Source organism: Corvus cornix, chromosome 1 (assembly GCF_000738735.6).
Source record: "Corvus cornix cornix isolate S_Up_H32 chromosome 1, ASM73873v5, whole genome shotgun sequence".
Classification (NCBI taxonomy): Eukaryota; Metazoa; Chordata; class Aves; order Passeriformes; family Corvidae; genus Corvus; species Corvus cornix.
Window position 1 is genome coordinate 83,475,091 of NC_046332.1, and position 27,230 is coordinate 83,502,320.

Sequence of the window (27,230 nt, forward strand, 5' to 3'; positions counted from 1 at the left end):
GCTGTAGCCAGATGGGGGTCGGCCTCTTCTCCCAGGCAACCAGCAACAAGACAAGAGGAAATGGCCTCACGCTGTGCCAGAGGTTTAAGTTGGACATCGGGAAAAATTTCTTCACAGGCAGGGTGACTGGACACTGGAATGGAATACCCAGGGAGGTGGTGGAGTCACCATCCCTTGACATAGTTAAGGAAAGGCTGGACGTGGCACTCAGTGCCATGGTCTATTGACATGGTGGTGCTCAGTCATAACTTGCACTCGATCTCAGAAGCCTTTTCCAGTCTGATTGATTCTGTGTTTCAAGCCTGCCGTCAGCTGGTGCGCAGCTGATGACCGGCACAGCTGCAGCCCTTCTTACCACGGCGCAGCGACTACCGAACCGCTTTCCCCACGGGCTTACGCCCCGTGCCTCCAGGACTACGGCCCCGAAGTTCTCCATTCCCTCCCCGGCCCGGCTCCGCCCCGCAGCCCCGCCGTCACATAAGGCCGCCGCCTCCTCCCCGCCTCCGAGCAGCGCGGAGCAGAGGTTGAGGACCGGCGGCCGCCGCCATGGTGTTGAACCCGGTGCTGGGGAAGCTGGTCAGCAAGCGGGTGGTGCTGGCCAGCGCCTCGCCGCGCCGGCAGGAGATCCTCACCAACGTGGTGAGTGCGGCCGGCAGCCGCTCGCCTCGCACGGCCGGGGACTGTGGGCAGCGGCGGCTGCCACTGCCGGCCCGGGCCCGCGGGGCCCGACGCCTCCCGGCCTGCCCGCCCCATGAGACCAGCGGGAGGGGAGCGGGCGGCATGAAGGAGATGCCTCCTTTCTGAAATGCACTAGTGGAGAGCAAAGGAGGCCGTAACCTGTCAGTCAGGCCGTTCAGCTCCTGCGGAGGAGCGTGTCGGCCTCACCGGGCGGGCTGCGGGAGGCTTTTGATTAGTACTTGGGTATTACCTGCCCAGTTTAGGTTGCTTAGTATTACCATTCTTAATAATTCAACTGATAAATTGAGCTTAAGTGGAAGGAATAACTTAAAAATACAGATGTGTGGAGAAGCACAGAGGTTCAGTCATGCACTGAGTTATTAGAAACATAGCCTGCCTGCTGGGTGTAGTAATTGTACAAGTGTAACATAGAGGCAAAAAGCTGGAAGAATAGTTGGGGTTTCTTTTGACAAAACCAATCAGAAACTGTCCGGTTTTGTTTTCTGTTTATCGTGTGTATAAAGGCACATAAAGTGCAGTAAAGCTCCTGTAAGAATTTGCACTGTTGCAGTAAAGTGTTATGGATGGATTCAATAAAAAAAAAAATCCAGTAGTATAATCTTTTGTTTCTGAAGTGTGTACGTTTATACTGTTAGTTTTTGTATGATGAGAATAATGACGTGATGATTAGGTTCTAATAAATAAGGGTAGAATCAAATACACACACCTGTTTTGACGTTCTATCTGATTTTGTTTTAGATTGCTTGCAAAGTGTACGTATGCACTAAACACTGATAGGAGCACTGGGTGTTTTTTTCTGTGTGTGTTTGGGGGGAGGTGTGTTAAAGTGGTCAAACTTTCTACTTGTTTAATATGCCTTGGGAGCAATGTTTAATAACGAGGTCAGATTGACTGCATCACTTTCCTGTGTTACAGGGCCTGCGTTTTGAGGTGGTTCCATCCTGGTTTAAGGAGACACTTGAAAAGTCATCTTTTACAGCCCCTTATGAGTATGCTGTGGAAACAGCAAAACAGAAAGCTCTTGAAGTAGCAAACAGAATGCATGTAGTAAGTTATGATTATAGCAATGAGCTTTTTGGCTTTAGGTGATGCATTTTACTGTGACTTAATTTGCTTGCACTGTTTAAGTGATCCCTGAGTCCTTTCTCTCCACTGAAGGCTAATGAATGCTTTCCTGTCATTTGTGAAAGACAGTGTCTTGAAATTGCCTAATCAAAAGTCTCATGCCTGCAGTTCAGGCTTTCCACAAACTGAAGTGGCCTGCATCTTTTGTCAGCATCACACCTAGTCTTGTGTGGGATATATATTCCATAGTTCCTTTGAACAGTCAGGTATATGGCTGACCTCATTCTAGGTATTTGTTGATTGTAGAGACAGACTCCATGGAAAAACTCTGATGTGATTGCAGTGCTTTGCTGTATCTTTCACTGATCGAGTGACGAGTAACTCAGAAACTCTGAGTATAGGGGTACTGGAGGAAAGCAGAAGAAGAATTACTGTTGCTTTGCCAGAATGTTTTAAACCAGAATTTGTCTTTTTAATTTTAAGAAGGGAAAACTTGATGTGATTTTATCCAAACCAGTGATGCAACTTACACTATCAGTGGTATTTGACTTATGCCCTTGGCTGTGATCACTGTTTGAGCACATAAGGCTCTTTACTACCAGAACCTATTTAAAAGTCTAGCTGATTAAATCTCACAAAATGGACTGTAATAATTTCTTAGTAACAAAGCTCTGAAAGAGAGGGGTATGTTTGTTGATCCTATACTAGTGGCAGAAAAAGAATGTTGAACACTTTAAATGAGCAGTGTTGCCAGATGTCACCATTCTTCAAAGCAAATATTGCATGATCTCCAATGTAAATCGTTACCCAGGATTCTGTCAACTACTTTCTGGACAATGGCACAACATCGGAGAGTGGATTTTAAACCCACCCTCACTAAATGACTTACTTTGGGCTTTCATTGCAAAACACTGTGCTGGTGATAATGCTAGTTCAGTGGATTTCAAAATGCTTCTTCATACAGGAATTACAAGAATTAACTCCAGGCATCATTAAACAATTTAAAGCACATCAACAGTCTTTCTCTAGAAGAGTAGCCTCCCTATAAATGTTGTATTATGGTAGTCACACTTGCAGACAGATTTCATGTCATGCTGTGTTAAGTAAGAGTTATGTACTTTATAATATGAAAGTAAATAAAAACTTAGCTATAAGGACAGGTACAGTTTAAAGTCAAGAAAAGTCTACAAGGAATTTTACATGCCACTACCTTTCATATTCAGAAAACAGACTGTGTATGTTCCCTTTCAAGAGAAAAAAAGTGTAGCTAAAAAAATGGGGTTTATTTTTCAGTAAAATTTTGCTTGGAAGAATGATCCTAGAGGGCTGTATTCTCTGGCTTCCAAACATTAGGTACTTCCTTTAAAAGAATTGTTTGCCACCTTGAAGACCAGATGGAGTTTTGAGAATGCACTTTATTTCCTGGATGCATTTATTCATCAGTAATATATTTGGGCAAATTTGTGGTTTGAGAATGGTCTGCTCAAGCCTCACTTTTATGGTAATGTAAATGATTACTATTTTGGAAACAGTGCAAAAGGAGAAACAGTGTCTTGTTTTCAGGTCAGTGTAGAGCCCTACTTCTAAACTAGTAAACTGCTATTTTCTTACCTTAAAAGGTTTTCTTCTCTTTGCATCTTCTCACAAATGCCTTTTTATTTATGCCTTTGCAGAAACACCTGAGAACACCTGATGTTGTCATAGGAGCAGACACTATTGTGGTAAGAAGTCTTCAGTTATTTAGCACTACTTTAATTTATGATGAGCGTAGGAAATACTTGTATCTTTGGGTTTAAAGTTTGAAAGCTGCCTTCATTGAAGTTATATCTGCATTATATTACATCTTTTGGGGTTTGTGGCTGTGGCTTTTAGGGTTTTTTTTTTCCCCAACAAGATAATTTTTGAAATCTTGAGAGCTAGAAGCCTTGCTACTGGTTTTGGGGATACTAACACTGCTGTAAGTATTGCATTGGATCATCTTATATGTAATGGAAATTCTCAGGTGATTTGCCTGTCAAGAAGTCCAGATCATGGGAACTGTTCAGTGTTGTGCCTTATAGGAGGTCACTACACCTGACATCTTCACAGAGACAGTGACCTGTTAAGGGCAGAAAAAGTTGAATTTTTCTTTTGTTTGAGAGCTGCAGTCACTGGAGAGTAGAGTGTGGTACTCCTGTACTTGACACTAAATTACCTGTTCTACCAAAGTGTCTGTGGTTCTTGCTCTACTCAATAAACTCAAGTTTGAAGCCCTGGCTGAAATCATGGTTTAAACATAATTTATGACCTCAATCCTGTAATACTCTGACTCAAAAGTAAGAAAAAGCAGCACACTCACTCTGTCGTTCTGTTTTAGTCTGTGGATGAGCAGATCCTGGAGAAACCAGTTGATAAGCAAGATGCCTACAGAATGCTATCAAGGTCTGTAGTTTTAAGTAAGAGATGAAATCTGAAGATTCAATTTCTCCATCACCTAGATTCTCAAAAGGGTTCCACAGAAGGGATACATGCAAATTTTCTTGGGTTTTGTTTTGTTTGTTGTAAGTTTAGTAGGTCAATCTCTTAATTAGGGATATGAAATGCACTTAATATTTAGCTATTTAGAACTCCTGGAAAAAATGCAGACAAAATGATGCATCTTTGCATCTATCCAAAGTGTCAAATGAAAATTTTCAGTGTTTCATCTTACAATTTAGTGTGGAATCTTGTGGGGAACAGAGCATGTGAGATGCTTCTGATCACATCCAAACATATCTTGGCTAATCTTTATGAGGCTATTCTTTAAACAGTCTCTTCAAAGATTCACATTGCCTTGCTATTATACATCTACTGCTTACACAGCAGATAATAAAAGTCCTCAGAACTAATTGGCCACAGCGTGGCACTCCAGAGCCACTACAGGAGAGAGCCAGGGACAAGGAAATTTGGGCTCTTCCTCTACACTCTAGCTTGCCATGGGATCTCTGGGGGCCAGTCTGAATGAAAGGAGAACATATGCTCTAGTTCCCCATTACATGTTTAGTCTGAGTTGCATCACCTAGGATTTATTACCAGCTTTCAGTGAAGATGGTCGTAACAGTAGTGTTTATGCCAATTGGCCTTTTCTAATACTTTTGGAATAGTCACTTTCCTGATGTACAGTGATTGAGCTGATACCATGGACTACTTTTATACAAATGGTATTTTGGAGACTTGAAATGACTGCAGCTTTTGATAGTGGTTTTTTTATGTGGTTATTTTTTTGTTTGTTTTGACAATGTCTTTTCACTGATACTGAAATAAAATGTATTTGTTTGGGGCACATGTCAGATTCATTGAATGGTATATTAGTGTAGTGATCTGCTTCTCAGGCTGTAGCATTATAATCATGTAGAACATTTAATAAGACTGTTGCTTAATGGATATTTTTTTCCCTGACAGGTTGAATGGGAAAGAGCACAGTGTTTTCACAGGAGTGGCTATTATACACTGCCACAGTAAAGGTACACATAATTTTATTACAACTCAGTATTTGTATTAAAAATTTCTCCCATTATAGCTTGTACAGGTAAAGAAACAGGATGAAGATGTTTCATATACAGTCTGAATTGGTTTTCTCCTCAGGAATTACCTTATCAAAATATAACTTAAAGACTCCCCACTAAAGCAAAACTTCTTCCTCTATTCAGTTTTCACACAGGAAGGAAAGTGACAAAATACAATGGAGTTTAGAAATACTGTCTCTGAAAGCTATGAGACTATTCCAAAGGCCAGTGTAAGTTGTGGAATATTCTAAATTAAGTTCAAGTAAGGTACTACAGACTCTGAGACTGAGCTGAATGGGATCCATATCAACTTTATTCTGTGTTGTGTTTACACCAGGTGAGGCTTAATGTCTCAGACTGTTAAGAGGCTGTAGGGAGCAATACCCCAATGTTCTTTATCAGATAGTTTATTGAGAAAGTGAGTGGTTTTTATGTAAACGGTACCATTAATATAAGTTGAGGAGTGTTTGAGGGGCATCATCTGATAATTGTGTCAATAGTCTTTATAGTAGAGCTTTTGCAGGCATCATTTCTGTGACATTTCACTGGACAAAGTCTTTCTGTAGACAAATTAACAGTTTTTACTCTTTTCTGGAATGATTTCTCTTAACTCTTGTAAAAGAGAATTAAAGTTAGTGATGTGGTACTGCTAGTATAGTAGAGGGAGAGCTGCTGCAAAAGAAATAAAACGTTACCAAGGGGGTTCTGTGAGCAACCCAGCAATGTAAATAATGCCTTCAACTGTTTACTCTAGGAAGAAAGTTAAGTGCACTGAACTGTAGCAGTGATGCTATAACAGCACATCTCATTTGAAGTTTACAAATTTGAACTGCATCACAGTCAGATGAATAAAAATACCTTTAGTCTGCATATTCCCCAAGACATGCAATCAATTGAAGAAGTTTTGTAGAATACATTTGTAGTTGCAGTTTATTGTTACAATGTGTTTCTTAACTTGTTAAAGATGAAATTTCCATTTTGAGCTGATTAGAACTTTTTACCCTACTGAAAGACATGGTAATCTGTCTCCATATGCACTGATTTTCTTATTCCATCTGGGTCATTAAATGTTTGGCTGGTTTTTTTTTTTCACACTACCACCATTAGAAGTTGGTTAGCATTCTTCCCTTGGTCTGTACTGTAGATATTTCTTACTCCTCCTCAAGCATTTCCACTGCTACCAGAACTGTGGTAACAGGAGATGCTGACCTTGGTGTTTATAGAAAAGAGTAGAGAGAGCTGCTAATCTGTAATGTGCACACTCATTTGTGCAAGGCTGTTACCTTTTGAACATGTTTTGGGAAAGCCTCTGTCTACAGTGACAGCAGGGTCACAGTGTACCACGTGCAGCAGGGTCCATACCCAGGTGTGCAGTACTTTATTGCACCTTCCCTCAGCCACTTCCAGCTACAGAAGTCTGAAATAATCTTGTCATCTCTTGAGAGATATGAAGATGAGTGATGGTTCCTGATGGGACTGCTGGATACCCAAGTCTGAAGTGCAGGTGCAGCTGCATGTTCCCACTTTTATTGCAGCTACATGTTGAACTCTGATGTGTTGTTAAGAGTTCTTCGACAACAGTCATAAAGTTGGAAGGGTGATTATAGCCTTCTTTGTACTCACTGCTGGATGTGTGTGCCAGCACCCATAAATAGCTTTGTGTAAGCATTGTTAATTTAAGATTATCTTCCACACAGGAAGAGCAGTGTGTTAGCCCTGAGCCAGGATGGCAGGGGTTGAAAATGCAAACTTTTACTGTCTTGGGAAAGTTGAGTCCACTGTACCTAAAGAACATTATTAGTCATTTCATACATCTGTGTAATATATTTAATTTTTCTCAAGCAGAATTGTTAAGTGATTAAGAAATAAAACTTAGATGTTATGCTCTCTAAGCCACAATTCCTGTTTCTAATAAGGCCTCTTCCTTTCTGTAGACAATCAGCTAGAGATGGACATCACTGATTTCTATGAAGAGACTAAAGTAAAATTTTCTGAGCTGTCTGAAGAGCTCTTATGGGAGTACATTCATAGCGGGGAGCCAATGTGAGTAAGACCCTGATGCCACCACACAACACTTGAGAATAGGCCTTAGGGTACATTAAGCCACCAGTGTAAAACATTGTCCTGTGTTCTGTGACATTTTGCTGTGTGTATGATAAATGATAGCATGGGTGATGCAAGGTCACTATTCTTTTGTTCTTTTGTGAAGCTGTCATTTCTTCAGTGAAAGTGAGCTACCTTTTTAGAACCCTAATGAATCTGTAAAGTGAAGTCTTGAAATATTCTGGATTAGAGCAAGTGCTTGTGCAGTATACAATTATTTCTCTGTTAGCAGAGGCATTCAGGGATCTTTGATGCCTGAGACAAGGTATAGTTTTCATTATAAACAGGTGAAAAGAGTGAGTGTGGGATAATCAGGGCATCGTGGAACTGTATTGGAAGAAGATAGAACTCAGTGTATTTAGTCTATCAAAATCACTGCTCTGATGCAAGGAACACCAGCTTAATTTTCACTTATCCTTGTGATAAGTGAAAACACAGTTTGTGTGTTCCTATGCCAAAATTGTCCTTTAGCTTATGTGTACCTGCTACACTGGTAATAAGATTACTGACCTATATAGGCAGCATTTACAAAGACAATATACCAGACAACAGTGATTCCATGGAAGAAATAGGATGAGAACAGAATGCCTTATTACTACTCCTAAGATGAAGTTCACTAGATTGCTTAAAAAAAAAAAAAATATATATATATATATAAAAGAAAAAGTACTTATTTGGAGACAACAAGGGAAAAAAGGACTTTGTCTTTCTTTTGCGTTAGCTGAAGCCTTGTGAAGGCATAGTTAGGACTGTGGACTGCATATCAAGTGATCTGATATGAACTTTTGTCTCTGTAGCTTCAATTCTGGCCATGTAAGAATATAAATCGTGGTGGTTTTTAAACTCATTTGTGCTATAAAACAATAAAGTCATGTTTTACTAGGGAAAGAGAAACCAGTGTAGACTTTGGTCATACTTCAATGCTTATCTGTAAATGAGGCATACTTTGTGAACATGTAAGGTTCACCATTTATTGAATAGACTGATATTAAATTGGATTATATGGAGAGAATGTTTTGGCAAGACTACAGCTTGAAACAAATTCCTAAGTAGGTTTTTGGAAGGTGATGTTTACTATGCTAATTAGTATGATACTTAGATTTAGTGGGTCATAAAGTTTCAGTTTGAAGGAGAAATTACCATGGATTTTTAGGAAGAATGTCAGATTGAAAATAATTTTGGAATATTCTGAGTACTTCCTCTGGGAGCAAATATGCTTTAGCAGTGCTTTGCTGCAGCAAAACGGCCCATGAGCAGTGCTGGGTCATTCTGTTCATTCTGCTAAACAGGCTGTGTGACATCAAGGGTTTCTCAGGGACCAAAGGTTCAGAGAATGTATTTCATTACTCTCTTAGGCAGAAGCCAATTGATCTTTGTTTATATAATCCTGAGGATAGGAATTTGTTCTGACTTTGCAAAGGAGCTACTAAACACAGTGTCCTATAAATTTTGCAAAGCACTAAGAAGTATTTCACAGCACTTTTTTTTGGTTGTCTGTTTTTGTTCCCTCCTCCATGGCCACTCATACAGGTTACACACCTATATGCATACAGGTTTTTCTAAACACTGTATTGCTGTCAAGTGACCATTTCTTACTTTAAAAAAAACCAACTAAATGGCGAAGTAATTTTCTGTAATAATATAAGACTTAATGATCACATGAAAAAATAAAAGAAAAATTACTAATGCTACTGAGGATTAGACTGAGTTCTTCTTGTAGCAAGAAGAAAATTGGCATATAGTATTTAAGTCAATCACTGGTGACAGAGACTAATACTAGAAATACATAGCTGACCTAAAGTATGGGTAAAAAAAGGCGGGGAAATTGCTGTCTCAAGGTAGTCTTTGGTGAGGCTATAAAAACCCTTAAATTTGGGCTGCAGAAAGATGTTTTGCTTCTTGTTTTATTCTTGTTCCTCTTTCTAACCAAGGATTTTCTGCTTGCAGGCAGTGTCTCTTTCTTCTTTTCTGTCTATCTGTAAAAAGAAGGCTGTACCACGGTAATCCTAACTGTTTTGGGCTTGTATAATGAGTAGACTTAGTTTCTGCCAGCCTCTTTGACCCAGCTTTTTATTTTGTAGTCTTTCCCTTATGAACAACTTTCTCTCTCTGCTTACAACTTCTAGCCTGAAAATCCTATGTGGTTTTAGTAGCTCTCATCTGATGGCAGTGAAACCAGAGGACCCTACTGCAGTCTGGGAAGAAGGTGATGACAGAGCCTAGAGCTCTACAGTTTGACTTCACTGGGAAGTAATAAAATGTAGAATGTAAATATTTTCTTCAAGATCCAATCCCAGAACATAGAGTGTTGTAGAAAAATAAACGTGTGGCCAGTTGTGTTAATGTTCTTGCTGGGAGTATGATACTGCTGCTTTTGATAGTCCTAATGTTTTTTGCCTCCCTGTAAGCGTATACCAAAATGACTGCAACTTCATTTAAAAATGAGAAGACATTTTAGTCATTAAAATAATCCTAATTTAGTTGATGTAAGTCATAAGAATGTTAAAAAAGAAGTAATAATTTAAACAATGACAAAGTTATAAGGTAGTGCATACAATGCAAGATTAAAGGAAAATCTCTATTCCCCAATTTATAGCAATTCAGAAAATCCTACTTGTTGGGACACCAATTCCTCTGTTTGTTTTAGGATGCTATTAGAAATGGAATCCAGAGATAAGTACTAAAAATAAAGAGCTGTTCCTGATCAAATCTAAGGTTAAAAAATTAGCAATATTTTTTTGTGTAGTAACCTTCTTTCTCATGCATAAGATTGCATAATTCCGTGCTACCTTAAGTTAATGGATCTGAGGCTGACTGACCTTTGGTTTCTAAGCTTGCTGATGTAGCTTTCAGCTTCTGTTGTTATGAGGAAACATACTTTTAACTGCCTTGTTCCTTGTACGAGAACAGTAAAATTGTTGGGTCTACAGCAGCTTATCTGACTTGTATGTATTTCCATTCCACTCTGTGGAATTTGCGTAATTACGCCCATTGTGCCAAATTACCAATATTACCATGACATCTAAGAGCACAGTGTTGTGAACCACAACTCTGCTTCTATCTCGGTGGTTGCACAAGAGATGGATAGGGCTAAATGGAGTAGTGGATCTTGTTTGAATAAGTTGCTCTTTCCCAAGAAAATGCTGTCTTCCCAATCCTCATTTCAGGTATTCCTGTGACTGAGATCTGCAAGACACATTCTACAGTCATTTGAATTCTAAGGGGTCATCTTTGTTGAGCTCCTTTGGGACCTAACATTCCTAAAGGCTTTTCAGCCTCTTGTGGAATTGAGTGAGGGTCAGTATGCATCTGGTGACCCAGTGGCAGTGTTGGTCTTGGTGACACTTACTGTTACCTTTTTGGTAGCCACGACTTGGCAAATGCTGGGTACCCTGTGACAACACACTCTGACTGCAGTCACCTGCTGCTTAGGTGACTGCGGCACTTGCGCTGACTGAAGCATCAAGACCTTTGGCTAGTCACCCTTAGTGGAAATACTGATGCTTATGTTTATCTTGGGATTTAGAAATTGAAGTGTTCAGCCTAGCTAGTAGATTTAATCTGCTTCTAACTCAGGTACACTAGTTTTTATTCCAGCCTCTGCAGTACTGGTGGATTATTAGTGTTCTGTGATACCTCCACCCTTAACCTTAATTAGATCGATGCTGTTTTTGTTTTCTCTTCCCCAGGGACAAGGCTGGTGGATATGGTATCCAAGCCCTTGGTGGAATGTTAGTTGAGTATGTCCATGGAGACTTCTTGAATGTGGTGGGATTTCCTCTGAATCACTTCTGCAAAAAGCTAGCAGAATTGTACTATCCGCCCTCTAAACATAATGTACAACGTAAAAAGTACGACTCTATCCCTTCTGTGGACACTTTTGAGAACCAAAGTGATGGAGAAAGTGAATCTTCAAATTTCACAAAGCAGAAAGGTGCTAGTAAGTTGGACAGCAGTGGGATGCATTCCTCAGAAGCTGTTTACACTTCTGAAAACAGTTCTGGTGTCAGAACTGGTTTTACAGTGCCTTTGGAAAATCAGAATGGAGTGTCACAGAGTGCAGCAAAACTTCCATCCAAAATTCTAGAGCTGATGGACGGTTTTAGAGCTTCAAAGGTAAGGGAAGAAAATATAAAACTACTTGTTACATTGTAGTCTGATATATTTGTTTCACTGTACTCCAGTATGTACCAGTTATGTGAAATACTTGAGCTGGGGAAAGAATGTATTAATAATTAGTAAAAAAGGACCACTGAAGTTCTGGAGAATCTAAGATAGCTGAAGCTTCTGGTGCAGTGCAAACATTGTTGGGTTTGGTTTTCTGTATTTGTTTTTATGTGTTCTATGAAATGTCAGTTACCTATTTGATAATTTTTTCTCTTGAGTTGAGAGGGAAAAGAAGTTGGAGATTTTTTTTTTTGCTGATCAGAAGTGTACAACCAAGCTGGAATTTATTCTGCAGAGAAAACATTTAATGTGGTTAACTTACCTGACTTAAAACTGTGACAAAAATTGTATATATTATATTTCCTTTCTAACTTCTAATGCTTTGCATTAGAATTCTGTGGAAGATACTAATTTTTTATTGCCTCTTAAGAATAATATTTTTTAATAACCTGTTTCATGTTCCATGTGTGTTTAACTGAATATCCATGCTGTATCTGATGGAGGCATACTCATAACAGCTCACAAACAAGGTCACATGCTCTGTGCATCAGCCAAGCATGATGAGAAATGCATAGGTGGACATTTTAAGTACTCCCAGATTTTCTACTCATAGTTCCAGTGTAGCAAGGACAATAGTGAAGAAGAAATGAACAGTGATCATTCTAATAGATCACTGGTCTCCATCAAGTTATTTATGTTTTAGGAAGAAGTGAAAAAAAGTGCTAAAGTGGCAGTGAAATGCAAACTTGGAAATAAAGATATGACAGCTTTAAGGTGAATGGAGGGAGGCACACCAGACAGTGAACAATAGTTTTGCTGAAACAGTGGAGAGTTGTGCTCAGCTCTGAAGGAAGACTGTAGTGTGATCATGTGGTGTAGATCTGTGGGTATGCTGCTTGCAGGCATGTGCTGCTTGCAGGCATGCAAAGCTATGCTGAGAGGTTTGGAATAAAGTGGCTTTGAGGTTGCTGCATTTGTGAACTGCTTGTGTATCCATAGGGAGCAGTGTATTTGAATGGGTGAGATGATGCTTAGCATTTCTTCAATTCAAATAAAAATAAATACGGAAAATCATCAGCATGTGGTTGTATATTACTTATACTGTTTACAGTGATGTGATGCTGAATTCCATTTTGTGCAGTGAAAGACAGTGGAGGCAGGAAATAAAAGGAGGAGCTTTGCTTTCCCACTACTCCAGTGTAAAGTCATAGTATAAAGTACTGAATGGTGTGTTGAACTAGTCGGATTTATTTTTTTGGTCTTCATCATGGGTCTTGGTAAAATTACCAGTAGCAATGTATTGTGATGTGACAAAACTCATCTTTCCATTTGTGGAATAGGTTTGAGCAAACAAAAGCATTTATTTCCACAAAAACTCTCAAGTTTTTTTCATTTTGATTCTTGAATATTGCTTCAAGAACTTTATAAGGCAGACTAGAATCTCCTGCAGGTGAAGATGTTGCTGCCTATTTTACTCTGAACAGCTCTGTTGCAGAACAGGAGGGGATCAGGATTAAATCCTTCGAAGTTAAAAAACTTTGAAGTTTACATGTTCCAAATTTACATAATCTGATCTGTACTCAGATCTTTCACATTTTTTCTTTTTCTTTTTTTTTTTTTTTTTTTTTTTTTTTTTTCCCACCTGAGAATTACTGAATGGTAGGTCAGCCAAGCTTTCTGCCTTATCTTCTCACCTTCTTTTTCTTGTTCTAATAGTTTACAGTTGGTATCAGTCTAAAGCCTGGACAGGTCTCAGAAGCCATCTGGTTGCAAACTAGATGTAATTGGCTCAGTATTGTGAAAGTCTGAATTATAATAAATCCCACCTGTATGTTCTTATTAGAGTAACAAAGGAAACTGTAAAAAGAGGTGAAGATGATAGAATATATAGACACCCAGTAGCGGACCTACCTCTCAAAGTTATTTCCCTTTGATTTTATTAAGCAGAATGTCAAGGCCCTTCTTCCCTTGATTACCTTTAGTTTTAAATTTCATTATAGTTACTTGCAGTTGTAAAGAAGTGGATTCTGTGATTGCTGCATTTGCCTCCATTGTTGTGCTCTCCATAAGTTCTTTGGGTTTAGGTGTTTTACCTACTTCAGAATACAGAAATTGCAAATTAATTTTGCATGGAGAGATATATATTACCACATCTCATTAACTTTACTTTCCGGTTTAGTTAGCATATCTTTTAAAAAAGGTTCGGCTAAGGTTTTCAACTTAAGACTGCCATTGCCCATGAGCATTTCTTTACCATGAGGCACTAGCTGTTCTCTCATTCCCATTCCATGTGTACACGTCCTGTTAAGGTGTGCCAGGAGTAAAGTTGTCCTGGGAAGTTTTATTCTTTTTGTTCTTAATATTTTTTGGGTTTTTTCTTAATTTTAATATAATAAAGACCTGTATTTTAGCAACTGAAGCTGTTACGCTTAGTGGAGAGCTTTGAGTTCCTTATGTGTTGGGTATATAAAATTTAATTTGATCTTTTGGTCTTGGTTCATATGCTTAAGAATGTTCCATAAGGTCAAACAGCCATATAGATGGGGAAGTGCTAAATAGCTGAATAAAGAAATGGGTCTTCATAAAGAAATGCGTCTTCATACAAAATTTGTAGGCTGCATTCCAGAATACTGTGAGTTCCCTTCTCTCCCAAACACTGTTACTAAAAGTGCTGTTACTTGGCCAAGATACTGAAACCCTCTGAGAAGGAAGGGAGCAATTTTTAGGAGGTTCATTAAACTGCATTGCAGTAGTTTAACAGTAGTTGTGTAGAATAATTCTAGGCAAACAGTATAGTTCTGTTTTTTTGATTGCAGTCTTTTAAATGCATCATGATAACAATTTCTTACCTACACATAGGCTCTGTTTGTAGCCTCTAAGCTGAAGATATTTGATCATCTGAAAGATAAAGGTCCAATGAAGGCTGTGGATATTGCAAATGATGTTGGAACCTCTGTATGTGGAACTGAAAGACTCCTTGATGCATGTGCTTCTCTTGGATTACTGGAGAAAACACCACAAGGTGATTAATGTATCCTCCCTGCAACTGCATGTGGTACTGAAAGACAGGCAGGACTGGAAGAGATGCTTTTAAGGTCACAGGTTCTGACTTGATATTGTGGGTAACTTGGATTTGGGGAAGAGGGGAATGGATTGTTACTCCTTTGCTTTTGTTATTAGTAGCTAGAATTGTTTCATATGGGGGTAGGCTTTATGTAATGAACACATTCAGGTCTCCTTTATGGAGACTTTAGATTGTTTTTGCTCTCTGGACATAATATTGACCAAATGGCTAAGAAAAGGTTGCACAGACAGCAAGCAGTGTAACAGCTCAGATGTGTCATCTGCATTTGAATCACAACAACCCCATGCAGCACTACAGGCTGGTGGAAAAGTGGCTGGAAGGCTGCCCAGTGGAAAAGGACCTGGGGGTGTTGGTTGACAGCAGCTGAACGTGAGCCAGTGTGTGCCCAGGTAGCCAAGAAGGCTGATGGCATCCTGGCCTATATTGGCAGTAGTGTGGCCAGCGGGACCAGCGCAGTGACTGTGCCCCTGTATTCAGCACTGGTGAGGCCTCACCTTGAATCCTGTTTTCAGTTTTGAGCCCCTCTTGACAAGAAAGACACTGAGGTGCTGCAGCATGTCCAGAGAAGAGTAATGGAGCTGATGAAGGGCCTGGAGCACAAGTCTGATGAGGAGTGGCTGAGGGAGCTGGGGGTGTTACACCTGAAGAAAAGGAGGGTCAGAGGAGACCTTATTGTTCTCTACAACTACATGTAAGGGTGCTGTAGCCAGGTGGGAGACAGTTTCTTTTTACAAGTAACAAACAGCAGGATAAGAGGAAACAGCCTCAAGCTATGCCAGGGGAGATTTAGATTGAATATTAGGAAAAATTTCTTCCCTGAAAGGATTGTCAAGCATTGGAACAGGCTGCCCAGGGAAGTGGCTGAGTCACCATCCCTGGAGGTATTTAAAAGGTGTGTAGATGTGGTACTTGGGAACCTGGTTAAGTGGTATACTTAACAGTGCTGGGTTAAACGTTGTACTTGATAATCTTAGAGGCTTTTCCATTGAAGTGATTCTATGTTTCTTGCTAAAATAAATGTTAAATTCCATTCCCTGCTGCAGCAGTACAGTCAGTCTTCAACAGATGATCAGGGTTTTAATAAGGAGAGTTCTGCAGTGTGTCCCTCTTCATGGGCAACTTAAATTTTAGTGCTCCTAACTGGAACAGTCCTTGAAGGTGTATGTAAGTGAGGGAGTCAGTATTAGAATTAAGTTTTTCAGTCCACACTATGTATTTCTAAGTTTCCAAGTGCATGTTTTACATAGTAAGACTTGAAATGGTGAAGTGCCAAGAAAAGGAAGTAAAGGAGTCTTTTTAACTCTGTTAGAGGACAAGACAAATGAAAAAGCCCTAAAGGCAAAATATAGTGGAGAAAGCTCGAATTCAGGGAAGAAGCCATAATCTAAACAAAAATACAGTCAAGAATGAGGAACTTCTAATACTGTCCCTTGAATATTAGGTATCTGAGATACTCTGGTTTAAAATAAAAATAATAAATCAGTGTGTATCTATATTTTCCAGCATCTAAATTCTTTTTATAAACTAAGTACTTACTCTTTTAAGAATGACAAGACTTTTAGAATTAATTACTTTTTCTGCAAAATTTGTACTACTAGATCATAAGATCAGGATTTACTAGCTATTTATGCAGGAAAATATGCCTTCAGATTTTAAACAACAGTTGTAAAGAACTGAAACAAAACTGGTTTCAATTGTTTTCTTTCCATAAGGTTACAGTAATACAGACTCAGCAAATACCTACCTGGCCTCAGATGGTAAATACTCACTTCATGGCTACATTATCCATTCTAATGATCACCTTTGGCCTCTCTTCACAAACTTGGAATCTGCCGTCAAAGAAGGGAGCAGGCAGAATCATCGAGCCTTTGGAAAGAAAGCAGATGATCTATTTAAGGTAATATAAACTCTTACTAGTATCTGAACCAGCTGTGAGGAGCCCAGAACTGACCTACGGGCAAATGGGACAGAGCTCAAAGTTTGTCAATCTCAGAAATGGTAGAACTACAATGTAATTCACTAATCCCAGGCTTCTGTTCCCTTCACCTTTAGGCTATGTAGTGGAGTAGAAGTAGTGGAACAACCACAGAATATATTGGGAAATTCAAGTGCTGAGAGAAGTTCTCCAGATGAAGTGTTCCCATCCCACTGACACACTCTCAGAACAACCTCTGGGCCTGTTTAGTTTCATACCAGTTAGTACCTTACCACACATGCACTCCTTCCATATTGGATGCCAGTCTGTTGATACTGATGTGCATCCAGTTTAGGCTGTGCTGTATAGTCAAAGCTGGTTTGTGTTGATGCAGTGGAGAAGTGATCTAACCTCCTTTATGAAGCTTTGTAGTTTTGTATAAGCTTCAAGCTGATATCTATTGCTGATAAAATTGTAATCCTTCTGCCATCTGTTTCAATCTGTGGCATTCCTTTCCCAGTGCTAGCCCAGGTGGATGTGATCAGACTGGAGAATCACTTAGGGTTCTAACTAGCCTAACTTGTCGATTACCCATCTTGTGAAGCAGGTTGAGAGGCATAAATATTTGTACCTGTGTTAGCAGAGAGCTGGTACTGTGAGCAGGAGAATATGTCAGGACTTCATCTCTGACAGCACTGCTGGCTTAAATTGTACTTCAGACTACATCCTGATGTCCTTAATTTGTATTTAACTTCAAGATGGTAATGAAGGCTTTCTCCTGAAGGAGATGTCTACATCCGTCATGTATAGTCAATGGAATGAATTAAGGACTTCTGGAGACTTAAAAGTTCTGCTAGGCTCATGTTGGTACTTAAATAACTGGAGGACAGAAACTCCTTTGGAAATCATTCAGAGTCTTTAAAGGGAGTTAAGGTACTTTGCTTCAGGATAGCTGTTGCAGTAGATGCCTAAATTTATATACAAATTAAGTGGTTTAATGTACATGAACTGAATCTCATCCTTTGTTAAACATCTGGGTTATCAACTTTGCTTGGGTGATGCTTGTGTCCAGTTTGGACCTGGGCTCCATATGTGTACAGGATGGTATGTCTGAGCAGAATATATGGCCTGTCTGTGGTACTGTGTGCATCACAGCCTGGAGATACTTCCATTTCATGACAGAGTCAAAGCCAGCCCTAACTGGTGAAATCTGTATAAAAGTGAAACATAAAGGGATTTGTGTGTATGTATCCTTGAAAAGGTATAGGCCTGAGGTTCTGGTACTGAATGCTTGCTTCTTCCCTAATCAGAAAAAACAGTATGATTTTTAATGTTTCTGATTTATGGTATGGTCCAATTATCTAGTTATTTTCCCATCATGGGAGAATAAATGTTTGAATGAAATGAAAGCAATTTGTGAGGTTATCAAGAAGGAACACTCTTGTTTTTCTTTGTCTCCTAAATCTATCCTTTCAAGATGTCTGTGTGATCAGAATTCTTGAGGGGATGCAAAAATCTGCTTATCACTACAGCAAAGGATTTGCATGAGCAAATAGTCAGTGGCACTTTTAAAAGACCTTTTCATTTTGGGAATTCTTATGTTCACCACATTCACTTACATCCTTGGTTGTACATAGTTTTAGTTTATTAATGAAAATAAACATCAATTACTCTGCTTTCCCCCCTTTTTAGGACTATTATCACAGCCAGGAGGTAAAGCAACGTTTTATGGGTGCCATGCACAGCATTGCTCACCTGACAGCAAGAGATGTGGCTACAGCGTTTGATCTTTCACAGTTTAAATCTGCTTGTGATTTAGGAGGTATGGCTTGTAACTGAACTTCTATGCAAATTAAAGGGAAAAGCTTGATTTCGGTTCCATATTTTATTATTTAAAAGATATGTATATTTTTTACTAGAACTGCAGTAATATTATCTACTGTTATTTTTTTCTGATATTGCAATGTCAGAATAAAAGAACAGTGCAGCTAATTGAAAGTAGAGTTATCTAAATGGTATATGAATGGTTTAAGATAAGTGAATGTTTGTCTCAATCAGTTACACAATTCAAGGCAGAAAAGAAGAGAGTTTGTGGCTCAGGTGATACAGCACTGGGCTGAGAGTGCCATTTTCAGCAGTTTTGTTCTCTCCTTAGAGAGCAACAACAACTCTCCTTAGGAGAGTTGCTCTCCACTACAGCATATCCAGGATTTTCAAAAGTAATGAAAGTAGTGAACTGCCACTACTGGGGTGTCAAACTTGAAACACTGCACTGCTAGAACAAAAGCTTGGGTTCTTTTCTAGTGGGTTTGTTGTGTGTATTGTTACAGTTATTAATATCTAAGATGTCCACCAAAATGTTGAAGACCAATGATATACCTAAAGAAACTTATTTTTAGCATTCCTTTTTTTGCCCTGTGCTTGGAGCGGCGAGAGGGAATGTTATTGCCTAGGGAAAGATCCACTGAAGGAAGCACACTTTATTTTGTGCCTGGGGAGGTGGACAGCATGTCAGAGGAATTAAGCCCATACCAGTACAAGCATTGCCACTTGTGCAGAGACTCCAAAGCTTCACAATCTTTACTGTGCTGGAGAGTTTGTCAAATTCCATGTATCACTGCTTTGTAAATGCTAAACAGTTAGAGGTGCTCTTCAACAAGTAGAAGTCTTTGCGTTTTCATTTACATTTTGATACTCCCAAAAAAAGCCTGAGGTACCGATATCAAAGGTCACATTAGCAGTTCTGTGTCAGCAAGGAGTCATACCTGCATTCCACAAGCTATAAAACCTTGCTCTAGCAATTAGGAAGTCCTGTTGCCCATGTTAGTTGTGGAGCTGACTGTCTACCTCTAGTTCTGATGGGATGTCTTTATTTTAATGTTATATACAGCCTTGTCCCAAAAATGTCTGTAAATTCTGGGAGAAAATACTTGATTTGACTTCTTTAAATTTTTAACAGGTTGCACTGGAGCTCTGGCTCATGAATTAGTACAAGTATACCCAAATCTTAAGGTCACAGTATTTGACCTTCCAGAAGTCATTGCAAACACCTCTTACTTTCAGCCTTCAGGACAACACACTGCTCCAGTGACATTTGTATCAGGTAAATGTAGCACACGATCTTTTGTCTGATTTGTTATCCTTGAGCATAGAACAGGCTCTTTTGCTGCTCTTCCAACCCCAAATATATCTTAGTACAGGGCAATGTAGGTTCAGCCATGCTAAATGGGGACATTGTATTTTTTAGTTGGTGGGGATAAAAAATGGTTGGAGAATGTGGCTAAATAAGTATGAATTAGTAATTTTTTGAATACCACTGGGAGCAGAGGCTGCATGTGCTTGTCTGAGGCATTTCATTTCTAGACAAGTTTAACATGGTGACTACAAAGAACTTTGTCTCCTTCCCTGCTTTAGGCTTGCTCTCCCTTTTTGTAACAGAATTCTTGCCTGTGATCTGCTCTTTAACTACACTTTCTTGCCTGCAAATCAGGGCATACCTGTACCTGTTCATTCTTGTTACTTTTGTACTCTGCTGAGCACCTTGTTTTTGTAGTATGTGCTCCGTGGTTTCTGTAGGAATGTACTCTGTTTTCCAACAGGTGACTTCTTCAAGGATAGTCTTCCAGAAGCAGATCTTTACATCCTTTCTCGTGTTCTTCATGACTGGCCTGATGAAAAGATACATGTGCTATTAAGCAAGGTATCAGCTGTTTGCAGACCAGGTATGTTGTTTTTGTGATGAAAGGTGCATGTTAATGTACCTTTAATGAGTACTGAGTAATGCTTTTTTAATACGAATGTACGATATTCTTCTGTTCAATCGTAGTAGCCTTTGCTTGAATGTCTAGGTTTGCATTATGATAATACCTACTAAGAAAAAGGAAGGAAACAAAGCTGCAAATAAAACTATGTATGTTAAGCTTTTACTATCATTGCAGGCTTCACATACAGCTATATCATCTCCCCAATCTCTGCCATGCCCAGTCTTACTAAGCCCTGTATAATCAATTAACTAAGCATGTGCTTATTTCTGTACATAAAATTAGCCTAACTAAAGCTCCTTTGGGTTAATCAAGAAGCAGCAGTTTGTTGTGCTGTTGGTTTGCTATCTCAGTAGCGTCCAGAATATGGTAAACTGGCTGAAATTCTGTACGACTTTATGCACACGTACCAGGAGAAATATGTAGCCTCTTTGACTTTCTACTACATTTGAATCATAGAATCATCAGAGTATCTCAAGTTGGAAGTGACCCATAAGGATACTCAGGTCAAACTCCTTGCTTCTTGAAGGACTAACCAGAACTCGTTCATACGACTAAGAATGTCATCCAGATGCTCCTTGAACTCTGTCAGGCTGGTGCTGTGACTGCATCCCTGGGGAGCCTGTTCCAGTGCTTACCACCTTCTGGGTGAAGAACCTTTTTCAAATAGCCAGTCTGAACTTTCCCTAATGCAGCTTCATTCCATTTCTTTGTGTCCCATCACTGGTTCACCAGAGACAGCACCTCCCCTGCTACTGCTCCCTTTGAGGAAGTCGTAGATGGTGATGAGGTCACACCTCAGCCTTCTGTTCTCCAGTCTGAACAGATCAGGGGACCTCAGCTGCACCTCATGAATGTTGTCCTCATGGCCCTTCAACATCTTGGTCACATACAGTGAGGCATGCAAAACTGCACACAGAATCAAATAATACACTGAGTTGAAAGGGACCCATCAGGATCCTCAAGTTCAACTGCTGGCCCTATGCAGGATACCCCAAGGGTCACACCATGTACCTGAGAACATTGTCCAAACACCCCTTGAACTCAGACAGCCTTGGTGCTGTGATCACTTCCCAGGGAAGCCTGTTCCAGTGCCCAACCATCCTCTGGGTGAAAAGCTTTTTCCTGATACCTGACCTAAAGCTCCCCTGACTCAGCTTCATGCTGTTTCCTTGAGTCCTGTCATTGGTCACAAGAGTGAAGAGATCAGTACTTGATGTTCCATTACCCCTTGTGAGGATGTTGAAGACCACAGTGAGGTCTCTCCCCTCAGTCTCCTCCAGGCTGAACAAACCAAGTGACCTCAGCTGCTCCTTTTAAGGCTTCCCCTCAAGGCCCTTCACCATCCTTGTGGCCCTCCTTTGGATGGTCTCTAATAGCCTAATGTCTTTTTTATATTGTGGTGCCGAAAACCCCACACAGCACTCAAGGCAAGGCAATACCAGCACAGAGTGAGACAATTGCCAGTGTAGTGATTTCGCATCCTGTGCTTGATGCACCCCAGAACACGGTTGTCCCTTTGGATTGCCAGGGCACACTGCTGACTCTTATTCAGGCAGTATTAAAGATCAAAGAAGACAAAAAGCAGAAAAGCCTGACCACTAAGATCATCTGATTCCTTAATCCAACTGTAGCTCTGAAGTTTGTTTCAGCGGAGAGCATGCAAAATAAGACCTAGCCCATAAACTATAATCCTGATTATGAATTATGAAAAAAAATTTGTGGGTGACTGTCTTAATCTTCTTTTGCAAAGACTGGGGTATGACAGATACTTACAAGGAGTTGTTTGGCTCAAATAAAAGCAAGGCTGAGTTTAAGAGCATAGGCAGGAAGTGATCTGAACTTCTAGAGACACTGCTCTAAACTCTCCCTTCTTTTTAACAATTAAATGATTGCTTCCAGGAACAGATGACTGAAAGTAAACTTCTTTCACTGATTTCCACTGAAGACCATTTAAAAATCAGTCTGAGGGGACCTCTGTAAATGTCTCTGAGCAAAACATTTAAGTTAAAGCTAAAAATACTTAAACAGCACCACTTTTGGTTGTTTTGGAAATGCAGGAAATGCCTTGCTAGTGGCAGAAACTGTGCTTGATGAACAGAAGACACACCCTTCTGTAGCTGTGCTACAATCCCTCAGTATGACTGAAGGCAAGCAGAGAAGCGGCTCAGAATATAAACAGCTACTGGAGAAATACGGATTCACAGATGTACAAATTAAGATTACAGGAAACTTACTAGATGTGGTTCTGTGCTTCAAGAAGAGTCTGTCACTGTAGTGTACCCAGAAGCAATGTGGGATGCTGAATTTTCACCCCCTTGTGCAGTACACCCATCATCAACCAGCTTGTATGGGCAGTTTAGGAGCATTTTGGCCCTTTATCTGAAGTATAATTGTTACAGGCCTTGGATACAAGTTGGAGTGCAGCTTCTGCAGGAGTGAATTCTATGCATTTTAAAAAGTGTCTGGGACAGGCCAAAACTCCTGCATGTGAAATACCTTAATATCCAGTTCTTCTGCAGACTGCATTAAGCTTAGACTTGACCTAGCTGTGTACAGCATGTCAAGTTAAAACTGCCAGCTTGTATTGAGCTACATTAATACCTTATTTTTCTCAGACCTTAAAATTAAAAAGAATTCTTGCTCTGCAGTGTATTCAGTGGTTACTGCTCATTTATATCAGAAATGAAAAATTAGATAATATTAATATTAAATATTGTACCATCTGCCTGATTTGGGCATGTTAGTCCTGTTTTTTACTACTGTGTGGGACTTTACTCAAAAATATCTCAAGGACAGTCTCTTTTAAGCACTTTTTCTACAAGCAAAAGTGAAAACAGAACAAACCTCAAACATCTTCCTACAACAGCTATAACATCACAGAGGAACTTCAGCAGCCTCTGACCTCCAGCCACAGTATGTACCTGCACAGGCTCCAGCTGAGAGCTGTTCATATTGTGTACTATCACTTCTGGGGTTTTCTGAATATGGTTGAATGACCATATATGCTTTCTGTCTCATTAACTGAGATGAGTTTTAGGATTTATGTATAAACCCTTGTATGAAAATTAAAAAATAAATGTTTCTTCATGCTTCAGTCTTTAATTGGAGAACCTATTTATAGCTTCAAGTGATTTGTCACTAATGTCACCTCTCCTAATGTTTATTTCTCTCCTGATACTTCATTGAAATTTATTTTTTTCTTTTTAAAGTGTACTTTTTAGTGGAAGCCTCTCTGGAGATAAAGGTTGCACTTTCAAACTAGCTTTCTTCTCTATCAGTTGTGAGTTTCTTGCTTGTCACTTGTACAGCAATAGTCCCAATAAACCAGTGTGAAAGAGGCTGTGCCAATACTGAATCACCAACCTCAGCAAATTAGAGAGGGTCAGTGAGGAAGGTTAAGAGTTCCATCTGCCCAGATGTTACTTAGTCAGGAGTTACTTTGCTCCTTGACTAATGGGTAAAGAAAAAAAGCCACAGATTCAACTCATCAGGAGAAACACACTTACTACAGAGCATTTTAGGTGTAAAAATCAGGGAAATGTAAGACTTTACCATAGTGGGGTTTTTAATTTTTAGCAAAAGCTTTCTATGAATGGAAATTTGACTGATCTCATCTGTGCAGACATTTAAAATAGAAAAGGCCAAATATTCAACAAATGAATAAATTTGAAATGTTTCTTTTCCACATTGACATGAAGCTTGCTATTAGCTTAACAGGTTTGTATGTTGAGAGAGACTTGTTCTTGCAATCAGATCTCTCACAGTTATTCATAAAGCTCATAATGCTGTGCTTTAAGCTGCTCTAAGCTGTTTGAGTCAGAAACAATGAAATCCTAAAGTTGGCACACCTGTAACTGTCACAGACTTTAAAACTGTGCCCCTAAGTACTATGTCTCTGACTGTAAAATTTGAATAGAATGTGTCTGGCTACCACACAGCCTTCATGTATTCTGTCATTAAGGCACAACACTAAGCATTAGTTCCTTGGGCATGGTGTCTGTTGTCCTGCACCACAGGTTTGCTCTCTTGGGATAATTAAGCATTGGAGTAGGTGGTCCAGGGATGTTGTGGAATCTCTGTCCTTGGAGGCTTCCATGTGAGAAGCCCTGAAGAAGCTGAGCTGATTGTAGAGCTGCCCTGCTCTGAGTGGGAGGCTGGACTAGAGATCTCCTGTGGTCTGTTTCAGTCTCAGCTGTTCTACAATCATTTGATGCAGCCTGGACACCTGGGGAATTATAAGCTTATCTTATTAATATACAAAATGAGTTTTCCAGTTGCTCTGAATATCTTTTGCTGACTGGTAGAAGGAGTGGATTTAATCATCTAACACTAAAAAGATTTTCTAAGCAATATGCATAACTGAGGAAAATTGTCCTGACATGAAGAATGAGGGGGGTTAAACTTCAAAACTTTTTGATGATTATTAAATGTCTGAGGTTTACAAGTTGGAATGGCTCTGAAGAGATTGTCTTAAAGGTCAGAAAGATATGAATGGTATGCAGCACTTAATAATAAAATCACCATGAACTGCTGCTACTTTGATCTGAGTTGGTGCAAGGCCAAAAGGCAAGTATGTATAGCAATGCTTGTTTTGTCAGTAGCCCTCTCTTGTCTTCCCTTTCCCCTCACAGGTGTGAATATGGAGAAAAAGACTGTGAGTCAGATCATTTAAGTTCTGCTTTCATCCTTAGGTTAGTCCCACCACAAAGAACTTGGGTCCTACAGAATAATGTACAGAATGTATTGAACAGAAACATTGACTTCTCCTCTGCTTCTGTAATGCTTACCATTCTTCTCTCTGCTTGGCATCATTTCATTATGAATGTGAAGCAGCAGTATATCCCAAAGTCATGCAACTCTATTCCTGTCTTACTGTTTTCTATAGTCCTCATGACAAGTCTGCAGAAGTCATCCCCTTTTCCCCTGAAAACAGAGACATGCCTTGACTTGTGTTTGGTCACTCCATACTGTGAAAGGGAATTTCCTGGGGTTTGTTAAGAGGAGTTGATTATTCATTTAATAGTGCATTAGTCCTTTAATAGCACAGTAAATCCATAAATGATAAAGGAAATCACCCAGGTCTTGTAGTTTGCACCCCTGTATATGGTAGCAGAAATTTTCTTGCCTGACAATGGATTAGAACTGTTGCATGCATTTGTTTTTAAATCAGGGTGTGCAGTTTTGCTGGCGGAAATGGTGTTGGATGATGAGAAGAAGAACAGGAGCACAGCTCTGCTGCAGTCTTTGAACATGCTTGTGCAGACAGAGGGAAAGGAGAGAAGTGGCTCTGAATATCAAGCCTTGCTGGAACAACATGGATTCACAAATGTTAAAATCAGAATAACAGGAAATTTATTAGATGTCATTCTCTGTGTTAAGACCTAGAAAAAATGGATTAAGTAGCAGTCTGGATGTCTTATGTTTGATGTTTTGTAATCATGCAAATACATTCTCAGCTTCCTATCAATACCATATACAAGTAATGTAACAAGAAATGTTATATCAGCTTTGTGGTGTTACTTTTAAAAAGGGAGAAAGATTGATTACATTTACTTTAGACTTCAGTAAAATGATGCCAGAGGATTCTGTGGCTGCACAACACATGAAGGACACAAATGGTGTCATCAGCCTGACGGCAGTATTCACACTTCTGAGAAATCACTGTTTCTTCATACTTGGTGCAATTAGAATAGTAGAGTTTTTAGACCAGCACACATTGCTTTGCCCTCTTCCAGGAGGTTAATGTTGGTATCATTTTAATGTCCTTTGGCCCCATCAACATCCATTTTAATACAATTTTATGTTACACCTTCTACGGTAAATAAACACTCTCTAATCAAGTCTGGAAACTGCTACTGCAATGGTGTAGTCAAGATTGGAAATGAGAACTGGAGCAGCAGCTTCCTGAGAGAGTCAAGACAGACTGCTCTGCTTTGAGAGAGGTTTCTGAAAAAAGGCAGTTATATAAAAGCACAAGTTTCTTCTGTGACTGTAATTCGAGATTAAATGTGAGGGCACCAAGTTTGTTTCAAGAACATTATCCTACACCTTTTTAGTCCTACTTAATTTGTTAGCTCCTATAAAAGTGAATAGCAGAATATGGGATTAGATAAAGAAAAAAAAAAAAGGTGCAGAAACAGAAGAAAAAGCGTGGTGATAGAGGAAAAAGGATTTCCCCCAGCCATATGCAGGTGAGCTCCCAAGGTGAACAGAACATGACGACTGCTGACTGAACAGTTTCCCATTACTTGTGCCTTTTACCTTCATTTTTCACACTGATGATACTCAAGAGTCTTAGAGTATAAAGTTCTTTTTAAATCAATAGAAAATTTCATGGTGAAAAAAATCTCAGTCTTGCAGACAATGTATTATGCTAAGAGAGTATTAACATTCAGTTATGAGCTTTTTTAAAAGGAAGAAATACCATGTTAGGCTGTGTGTGCCTTCCTGAATGTATGTACCACAGCCTTTCACAAATTATGTCCAAAATAATGGTCTTGTAACACTGTATGTGCATAACCCTCTGTGAGCACAGGATTCACTTCAGTCTATCTGTATTATGATGTAGAATACAGAAGAGCACACAATTTACTTTGGATCTTTTGATGTGCAAAAAAAAAAAAAGTATAGTGACATATCTAACGCAGTATATTGTACTAGAGCAGAGACAAAGGCTATGCCTGGCACATCTTCTCACAACATGCCCTCTGAGAGAGATGCTCTCATTTTGAAATCCTACAAAGTACATACATGTGTAAGCAGTGGTTTCTGGCACCTCAGCTGCTGCAGCTTTGTGGTTTACCAGTCATCTGTTTAAAAAACAGGTTTGGCCTTATTTACTTTGGTTGGAAACATCCATTAAAAATGAAAGCAGGTGAGTGTGAACAAATGCCCTCCAGCTAGCATAA

The 27,230-nt window shown here is 39.5% G+C and overlaps 1 protein-coding gene across 3 annotated transcripts; it reads left to right on the plus strand.

The window, feature by feature from the left end:
* The first annotated feature begins 493 nt into the window (after positions 1–493).
* ASMTL (acetylserotonin O-methyltransferase like) lies at positions 494–26,451 on the plus strand. Of its 3 annotated transcripts, XM_010394162.3 has the most exons (14): positions 494–639; positions 1,615–1,746; positions 3,438–3,485; positions 4,121–4,185; positions 5,185–5,246; positions 7,223–7,331; positions 11,081–11,507; positions 14,418–14,580; positions 16,356–16,540; positions 18,251–18,380; positions 19,518–19,661; positions 20,158–20,280; positions 24,954–25,013; positions 25,493–25,579. In XM_010394162.3, the coding sequence occupies exons 1-13, from the start codon at positions 547–549 to the stop codon at positions 24,992–24,994; spliced, it is 1,722 nt and encodes a 573-aa protein (XP_010392464.1). In that variant the 5' UTR covers positions 494–546; the 3' UTR covers positions 24,995–25,013; positions 25,493–25,579. The 3 variants fall into 3 exon arrangements, with proteins under 3 accessions (XP_010392464.1, XP_010392462.1, XP_010392461.1); XM_010394160.3 differs by lacking the exon at positions 24,954–25,013 and having other exon boundaries at positions 25,493–26,451; XM_010394159.3 differs by lacking the exons at positions 24,954–25,013; positions 25,493–25,579 and adding an exon at positions 22,380–23,660.
* Positions 26,452–27,230: the final 779 nt, after the last annotated feature.

Excerpts from the sequence above, each read along its gene's own strand:
- ASMTL (XM_010394159.3), top strand. The coding sequence starts at position 547 with ATGGTGTTGAACCCGGTGCTGGGGAAGCTGGTCAGCAAGCGGGTGGTG. Across the intron at positions 3,486-4,120 it reads TAGGAGCAGACACTATTGTG|TCTGTGGATGAGCAGATCCT; the intron begins GTAAGAAGTCTT and ends GTTCTGTTTTAG. Across the intron at positions 7,332-11,080 it reads ATTCATAGCGGGGAGCCAAT|GGACAAGGCTGGTGGATATG; the intron begins GTGAGTAAGACC and ends TCTCTTCCCCAG.